The 9,329-nt window shown below is 39.1% G+C and overlaps 1 protein-coding gene across 1 annotated transcript; it reads right to left on the bottom strand.

Moving 5' to 3' along the window:
• Window positions 1-1,838: 1,838 nt before the first annotated feature.
• Window positions 1,839-8,273, bottom strand: ist1 (IST1 factor associated with ESCRT-III). The gene is made up of 10 exons (XM_023424361.2): window positions 8,158-8,273; window positions 7,464-7,573; window positions 7,172-7,352; window positions 6,950-7,037; window positions 6,746-6,829; window positions 6,526-6,636; window positions 6,242-6,433; window positions 5,511-5,612; window positions 4,935-4,980; window positions 1,839-3,766 (listed from the first exon to the last, which is right to left on the bottom strand). Exons 2-10 carry the CDS (start codon window positions 7,549-7,551, stop codon window positions 3,600-3,602), a joined length of 1,059 nt encoding a protein of 352 aa, XP_023280129.1. The 5' UTR covers window positions 7,552-7,573; window positions 8,158-8,273; the 3' UTR covers window positions 1,839-3,599.
• Window positions 8,274-9,329: the final 1,056 nt, after the last annotated feature.

Below are 9,329 nucleotides of genomic sequence, written 5' to 3'. Positions count from 1 at the left end.
TTACAGACATCCCAGCAAATGGTGTAACCCTCAGGGAACGTTCCCTAAAGGTTCCCTGAAGGTCACATTTTTTTGCAACATTTAAAGAAGGTTCCAGGAATCTTCTTTAAATGTTATTTAGAGAAACCTTTAGAGAAGTTTCAAGAAATGTTTCCAATGTTCACGCAATGTTAACGGAACATTCTCCAAACTATAAAATTGTTTGCTAAGACCCCCCCTCCCCCCTATAATGAATTAAAGGATAGAAAAGTAAAACAAACACTTCAACATTATTCTTTCTGATATTACTAGATGATGTGTAAAATTATCAGACTCATTACCACTAATGATTCCTTTCTCCTGCCAACCTTCCAGCTAAACTGAACTTAAGCACCAGTATCTGGACACTCTCTTTACATTTAGTACCTTTGTGATGTGGGACACACACCTTTGTGCTAGTATTTTGGTCTAATCTGAAATAATGTGTATGGATATTTTATGTTATGCAATCAATTTCAAACTTGTCACATTTGTAGCAGAGATACACATGGTAAGTAATGAAAACAGTAATTAAAATAAAACTACACTACAACTAAACTACTTAAAATTAAAGTACAAAGTTGTTTTTTGAAAAAGTGTTTGCTCTAATAATTTATATTCACTACAGGAAAAGCATTTCTGACCTAGTTCACCAGGTGATGTAAGCCTCACCTAGATTGGCCATTCAATGGAATAATCTTTGTAAATTCAGAGGAGAAACATAGTCACAGTTATCAACAGTTCAGGTCTCATACTGTACCACCTTCTTTTTTCTTACACCACCACAACAGAGGAACTCAACCTACATTCATGGCACAGCAATTGACTTTCTTTGTGAAAATAAGATGGTGTTGTCAAGCTAATAATGGTCAGTTTGTCAGTACTGCTCTCTGATGTTTATATAATATGAAGACCTGCAAACCACCTTTTTCTGTGTGGCCTTACTCAAACATAAACCTGAATGTGGTCACTGGGCCACACAGTCAGACATGCTGACCATAAACACCACTGTGATGTAAGACATGCTTGAACGATTGTTACAAAGTCAACGCAAATAATTTGTATCAAATGTCTTTGACAACGTAGCTATTGTTGTGTAGGTTCAATGCACTTACATTGTCATACAGTACTTTGGACAAAAGTGCCAAATGCAACTGAAATGTAACTGAAAGACATATGTTTATTCAACAAAACAAGGCTTAGAGAGTGGTTGACCTTTTCTAGTTTAAAATGTCCTGCTCTGTCACACAGAGAGCACACCCCTCGGGAAACACTAAACTTGAGTATTAAAAACCAAAATTCTGTGGTGGGTTATTCTCGATGTTCTTTTAATACGGTTTTCAAGACTTCATGGAAACTCGTAAAGAGTCCACAAACACTGCAGAAAGACTCCCACTACTTTCCAAGTCTCACTCTTCAGCCTCTTGTGCCAGTGGATTTTATCTTACATTCTCAATTTCAAATGCCTCAACTACCACATTTTACATTACACACTGAGCCCTGTGCTGCAGATTTGTCTTCCCTTTCCAGTTAGTTGTAATTATGTCTAAAAGCATATAAGTAAATTGCCTGAATGTTAACAGCTGCCATTCTCCAACAGCTCTTGCTGCTCTTACTTGTGCCTTCAGAAATAAGAAAAAACTAAACCTCAATGACAAATAATCCACTTCATCTATTAATAACAATTTGTTGTAGGTCACTGCTACTGAAGCATACTGCGCATCTCCTTAGGAATAATTACCTCTACACTGAGGACCCCTGCTGGTTGTCACTAGACATTACAGTAGTTTAGTAAACAAAGTGTAAAAACCTTACCAGGATCCAGTTCCAAGTAATCTTTTATTAAATTGGTATTTTAGTATACAGTGGGAAAAAAATCATTTTTTTTTAGCAACAAGACACCATTTTGTGTCTCAAGGTTTAGCATGAAAGAACAGTCCAACATAGAAAAGACAGTGAGCAGATCACAGTTCTGTAGTGTTAATAATCCCTCTACTTTCTCGAACACATGTAAAACCTATAAATAAACTTTTGTCTACCACCCAGCTGGAAAGCTTTTCAATGTGCTTACCAGAGATTGAATCATTTTATTCAAGGCCACTATTCATTTGCCATGCAAGCAGAGCTTGGTGTGTTTAGGTTGCAGCAACGTCTGAACCCAATACGCAAAATTCAACTCAACTGGTTTTAGATCATCGTTTTACGGGTAAAGCAAATAAAGCAAAGTCTAATTTTAACAACTGAGACTCAATGCACGTACGTATCCAGTCTCGATAGATAACAAATACATAATCCTGGTACAGACTGGCAAGGCCTCTGATGAGAGATGGTAACTAAGGCAAAGGCAGTGGTGCACACACAGTATAAGACACATGCACACAGGAGGACAACACAAACCTAATACTCTGGCATCAATATTTGCATCTTATCAATCAAATTAGGTTGTTTGTGTGACTGCTTTTTTCTACACACATTTTGCTTGCAAATTAAGTAGTTCAAAGATAAGAAAGTGCAGGTATTTGGTAAAACTGACATTCAAATGGCAAAAAAACCCAACTTTATTTGGAGATACTGTATATAAAACAGATTTGTCAAATATTGAACAACTCCCTACTACCAAACTCATTTTGCTGTACAGGTAAATCATTCATGTTAATAGGTCTATCTATATCACTGTAAATGTATTATATTACAGATTTCCATACACTACATACTCTGCACCCCATTATCCCTGTAACAGATGAATACAACAGGTCTGACATGTGTTACCATGAACTTTTTCTGGTATGAATAAAGCTTAAAGTTTGAGAAGCTCAGTAAGTGAGGAGTGTTTGAAAAACGTCTTTTCCACTGTGACAACACTGCATGACTGTGCAGGACACTGAAAATATGGCTTCAATCTGTCCAGATACCTTAATGAAAAAAAATTCTTGGGTAATTTAGCCTCGCCTTGGAAACAATTTGTACACTTTGCTAGCGTGAATGCCAGCTCCCCACCAAACTGGGGCGGCCGGTTGGGCTTGTTTGACTGGTCTGAGACAGCACTCAGAGACACAGTGGCAGAGATAACAGCAACACAACATGTGCAAAGTAGAATCAAGGCTTGTGTTGTTAATTTTTAGTCAGACCCAAAACCCCAGGAAAAGCAACAATTAAAATCTAGGTTTGATTATACCGTATATCACACAGACAAATGGGAAAAGTTAAAAGTCAGTGTGATGAGGAGTGAACAGGGGTCAACACTAACATGATTGTATGGTATAATTTATGTTGTGTTATATAGCAAGAAATTAAAACATATAGTACTCACTGGTACTGCCAATAGAAATTAGATTTCTGATATCTGACAAGGTTGAATGTGCAACCGCACCCTCAGTACGCTGGTCATATCTATATAAATGAGGTAAGAATACATGTATGTTTAATATCTGTGTAAGATTATTTCACCATAGAAAGGGGAGTAGAACTATCCAAATCTGATACAGAGCCATAAACATTTTTCATTTCCTGTTCTGAGCTGTCTAGGTGATTACACAGGCCTGTGTGTGTATGTGTTTGTGTATAGACCAGGGGTATAGCGATTAAGTCTTCTTCTTCAACTCCTCAAACCGCCTTGTCAAATCGTCAAAGTCGATGTCATCCGAGGTGGTGGTGTTTCCGCCGAAGGAGGATGTGGGGAGTGTGTCGGGAACAGAGGGGAGCTCTGGGAGAGCGTTGTTGTCAAATAGCTGAGACGAAGGCCCAGGACCTGGAGAGTAATATATGTTTTAAAAAGTGATGAGTTTCTCACAAGTTGTAGGGAATAAAGGCTTTGTAGGTGATGACAAAAATGTGAAGCAAATCTACTCAACAGAAACTTAAAATAACAGTGTGGACAGCGGTTACGTAAAAGTCCTGAGTTACAGCACTGAATAATGGCCTGGAGTGTTTTTGCAGAACATTATGATGTCACAGGGAGGTTGATCCTTGACCATTTGGATATAGTATGTCATCACATTTTATCCTATTAGATATTCGTGTTAAATTGTGAATTTGTGAGATACTGCCAAAAACGTGGTTTGTGAGGTCAGTGACTTTTGACCACCAAACTCTAATCAGTTCTTTCTTGACACTAAGTGAATGTTTGTGCCAGATGTAATGAAATTCCCCCTGGGTGATCCCGATTTATTACATTCACAAAAACATGAGGTAACTGTGACCTTGAACTTTGACTTTTGCCCACCAAACTCTAATCAATTCATCTTTGAGTCCAAGTGAATGTTTGTGCCAAACCTGAAGAATTTCCCTCAAGGTGGTCTTGAGTTACTACATTCAAGAGGCCAAAAATGTGTTTTGTGACCTTGAACTTTGACATTTGAACATGAAAATCTAATCAGTTCATCCTCGAGTCCAAATAGACATTTGTGCCAAATTTGAAGAAATTCCCTTAAGGCTTTACTGCCCTTTAAGGCTTTTTTTATGAGAATGGGATGTACAGATGTACTGACATATGACCGGACAACCCCAAAAACATTATGCCTCCGGCGCTGGCTGTCACCGGCACGGAGGCATAACAAATAAGCCGCAGTTGCACAGGGTGACGTGTGCCTTTATTACGATGAACATGTTTCGTTTGAGTCAATACCACATGCACTGTCCTGCTGCAGTAAATACTAGTATTTATTGATATAGAAATAATTCATATAGAAATATACCATTACTGTTATTCGGGTAACACTAAAAATAAAACTATACATCTGTGACCTGAAGGAATGAATTGACTTGGGGTTGAGTGCCACAGACGGAGTAGTGAAATCAGAAAGCACTGTGAGACTGACACACTGTTAGTTTTGGTCATTGGATTTGTTGACAATAACAAAAATAGAGAATACCACAAGCCCCGTCCATAACTGATGGTGACTGTTGGCAGAACTCACCTAAAGCCTGGAAAGGAACAGAAGGTTTGTCTGTTAGGTCATCAATCTGAAACACAGAGAAAGTGTGACACGAATCGTTTCATCTTCAGACTGAAATAAAATAATACTGTATGTGTTAGTATTGAGAAAGAATTAAGAATACATTCAATGCTGCAGACATAAACACAAACAGTGAGAAAATAAGATAAAAGGGATAACTGCAACGGATTTTGAGAAACCATCACCTTTTTAGTGTGTGACACAAAAACAGATTTTAGAACCTAACTAGCCTAAGTGCTCTCTAAAATGCACTTAACACTCTCACCTGTTCAATTCAATCCCACTCAGAGCAACTGATCAAGTCATAGTTAGTAGTTACAGTGATAAACTTTGAGTTAGACTTTCGCGCTGCCTATAGCCACATGGATGAAGCAGAATCTTGGCCTATGCTGAGACATAGTGTAAAAGTGTAGACAACGGACAAAACTGAAAGCAAACTGAATGAACTGCTCTTCCCTGAGTGGTGCCCTGCCCTGTCCGTCTGTCCATCTGTGGGAACAGGAAGGGGGCATGGATGGGAAGGGTTCTGTCACTTACAGACTCATACGTGGGGGGAGAAGTGGGCAGCTGGGGGGGCTGCCCTCCTCCCATGGGGTGCTGGAAGTGGTTGTAGGTTCCGACGGGAGCGTTAAATGGTTCCTGGTGGAAGACAACAGTCAAGTACGGCAGCTGACAACTGTAAATGCATAATTCTCATCTCTTTCAACCCATTTAAAGTAAGGATAATGACCTGCAATTATTTTCACACTATACATCACATTTTGGGTGCAATGACCACTGGTAAAACTTCATCTTTCTCAAATCGCCGCATGGTCATATCATCATGATAACAGTCTTTATCATAATAATCAGCAATGGTTGTGAAAGACTTCAAGAGTTTAAAAAATTGACCTAAATATTAAGTTTACTTCGGAATAAAATGTTCTGTATTTGGCTAAGGGGTATGTTCATTTAAATCACAGAAAAATAAATCACTGAGGATAATCTATAGTCCTCTCTGCAGGCAGCTTTCATTGGTTTCGGATTTTAAATCTCTAAAGTACTGTTTGTTTCTACTCCACTTGAGGATTCAGTAATCATCAAGATAATATTGTACGTACCAATAATTTTGGCAAAGGTAATTGCACTACACGATTGGTTGATGTGACGATATATATATACTGCAATTGAAGATGTTGCCTACTCTAATTGCACCTAAGACGTTCTCACCACATGTGTAAGTCACAACAAAGTCAAAAGGAACGGGGGTCTTAAAAAGAAGTCCTTACGGCTCCTTTGGGAGGTGGATAGTTGAAAGCTGTTGGCATAGGCATGGGCATAGGCATGGGCATTGGCATAGGCATAGCAGCAGCAGGAGGTGCACTGAAACCTCCACCTCCTCCTCCTCCTCCTCCTCCTCCAGACTTCTTGTCAGTGTCCACATCAATCAGGTCTGCCTCTTCTCCATGATCCACTTCGGGCTGTCCGGAAACACGGGTGGATGAGCGGTAAATAAACAGAAAGTATGACTTCATCCTTCATAATGAGTGATAACTGATTCTTAAATGCTCACCCGGACCATGGCGTCAGGTTCATACGGCACATTATAGTTCTTGGCGATCTCAATCAGGTAACGCTCCACCAAGATCTTGGGAGGGGCCTCCACACTCAGTTTGTGCATCAGCTATAAACAAAACAGATATTTGATCAGATGCTGCTAAATATTTTCCAGACTAAAGGTCCATGCATTCTTGAACAGACTTGTGGCCAGTCAGTGGAAAGAAATTACCCACCCTATCATTGACTGTGCCAATCTGGTTTGTCCTGCACAGCTTGCCATACTCCTTGCTATATTTTGCACAAAGCTGTTCAGATACCTGAGAGAAACATTTAGAGATAAGAATGTCAAGACTGGTCTAATGGGAATAAATGGACAGAACTTGTTGGATAGTGTTGGCAATGCTGCCAGCACTCTGTTATATTTAGACAGTACTTACAATCTTTAGCTCAGACACTTCTGACTGAAGACGTGGAGCTGCCCAGATGAGGGTGGACACTGCTTCCTGCAAGCCTGGATCCAGTTCCCTAATTGGAGAAACAGAAAAGGGGTCAACAAGACTGAGCGAGCTGATAGAGAACTAATGACTAAGTGTAAAAGCCCCATACTCCCCAGAGTCGTTAATTGAGGTACACTATGCATTAGTATGTTCAGTACTTACTTCATTGACTGAATGAGGCCAAAGCGAGCAAGCAGCAGGTCGCAGTAAAGCTCCAGGATCTCCATGGCTTCCACAAGATAGTCCTCTCTGATAATGTGTTCCACACGGATCCGTGCCCGCTCATCCTTTCCTGATGACAGGTAATCAGCAATCTCCTTCCTTGCCTTTTGAGCGAGCTCGGCTACATTTTAAATTAAAGAATGGGAGTGGGAAAAGGTAATTAAACATTTGTCTTGCAAACAAGAGCCCATTGATTCCACTTCAGCTGTAGGAGACTCAGCTCATGACTCACTTTTCTTTTTCTCAAGGAGTTTGAGTCGGTTGATGACCAGCCGGAGGTTCACTCTTAGCCTCTCTGCTTTGAATCCTCCTCCCAGCATGATGATGACGATGATGGACTATCTGTGAACAGGAGAGGAGCAGAAGCATTCAACCAAAACCAACCTATAGTCCATCTAACCTCACCCCCACCTCTGAACCAGTGACTCACTTAATCATGTGAGCATGACCAACCCATCGCAAGAACATGACTCCGCAGGTTTACTCAACAAAATACAAACAAATACAACACACAGAAAAAACATACACACATGAAAACATTAAGTTAGCTCGCTACTACGTAGCATTAAAACACTTAGCTTTAGCCTGACGCGACAGACAGCTAACGAGGCTACCTAAGACGTGCTAGTTTAAACGTGAGCCTCTTACGTATTTTATTTCTAGTTTTATTTTTACTGTAAACTTAACCATAATGTTAAATGCATGTTTAGAAATAAGAAACCCAAACCTGTGTCTGTGGTGTCAAATCTGACTGTTAGTTAGCCTGTGCTTTGTTAGCAGTCTTCTATTCTGTCATCGATTGCGCTAGCTACCTAGCTCTGCGCTTGCAAAATCAAAACAAACAAATCGTGATCGAACACGTCCAAGTAATCTGAAAAAGGAGGTGATTTCATAGCGAACGAGTTAAAACAGCAACAGTGACTTACCTGTAAATATTCGTCAAGCGACAACAACTTATTTGGGTTTCTGTGTTCCGTCGCCTGGTTCACTTCCGTGATGATATTGAATGACGTCATGGGAATTTTCCTTAGGTGGGCGGGGCCTTCAAATTTACCGTCAAACAACACAGGTGTGACAAGGTATGTTTGAATCATAGACTGTATGGCTTCAGTACTGGGAGCTATTAAAATGTTTTCAGTTGACTTATAACTTAAATTTTCCATTTTGGTTTTAATTTTTCGTTCTTATAATTCAGAGAGAAATATTTCACTTTCTATGACACAAGGCAACACTTGCTTGTACAGTTGTATGCAAACGTTTTAGCCAAATTCTATTGGTTTTTGAAGTTAAAACAACCACTGCAGCAAACGCATATTAACAAAATAGCCTTTCTTGAAATGTAGACTGTTACTTTTTATTTCATTAACTTAAAAAAACAGAAAACAATTAGACAATACTTGTGGAATGTGCAAAAGACTTTCTGTTCTATTCACAGTCCCTTGACTTGAACATCTGTGAAAACTGGTGGGTAGATCTTAAACATGCCTTGTGTACATGACAGCCTATAAATATCTCACAACTCTCAGTGATCTGCAGGAAGAGCAGGTGAATGTTTCTAAATGAGGAATAGAAAGTCTGGCAGCACAAAGTGTTTACAAGCTGTGATATCTGCCAATGGGAGGGTTACCATGTACTGACTTAGCAAACGTTTGCCTATTTCAATTTCCATTTTTTTTATTTTTTACAATTTTTTAAGTCCATGAAGTAAAAGATAATAGTGTGTTAATATCTGAAGACTCCTTTTTTATGCCCGCTTGCTGCATGAGTTGTATTAACTTATTTTCACTTGAAAAAAACAGAACAAAATATTTTAAATATTTGTCCACAGGTGCTTAAGTTTTTTCATACAACTCTACTAGTTAATTTACATAAAAAATATTACACAAACAAATTAAATTAAAATGTATCTGTGGCTATCTAACTTTGAGGCAGGCAAGTCATTCAATGCTGCTGGGGTATTATTACCTTGTGGCATTTGTTCATACCTTTATTTTCAGGGTGCGACAACTTATTTCATCTCAGTGTAAAGTGATACCTGTACCAAATTAGTGTTTAAATCCTTGAATTACTTGTCACACCTTGATTTCACACAGGTGAT

This window comes from Seriola lalandi, unplaced genomic scaffold (assembly GCF_002814215.2).
Source record: "Seriola lalandi dorsalis isolate HSWRI2012SDOR001 ecotype SW California unplaced genomic scaffold, Sedor1 jcf7180002054735, whole genome shotgun sequence".
NCBI classification, from domain to species: domain Eukaryota; kingdom Metazoa; phylum Chordata; class Actinopteri; order Carangiformes; family Carangidae; genus Seriola; species Seriola lalandi.
Note: the sequence above shows the minus strand (reverse complement) of the source record. Positions and strands in the feature narration are given on the sequence as shown.

Bases quoted from the DNA above. Each gene is read 5' to 3' on its own strand.
- ist1 (XM_023424361.2), bottom strand. From the start codon at position 7,551: ATGCTGGGAGGAGGATTCAAAGCAGAGAGGCTAAGAGTGAACCTCCGG. The intron at 6,830-6,949 runs GTAAGTACTGTC...TGTTTCTCTCAG, and splicing joins AAGTGTCTGAGCTAAAGATT to GTATCTGAACAGCTTTGTGC. The intron at 6,434-6,525 runs GTGAGCATTTAA...GTTTCCGGACAG, and splicing joins AACCTGACGCCATGGTCCGG to CCCGAAGTGGATCATGGAGA.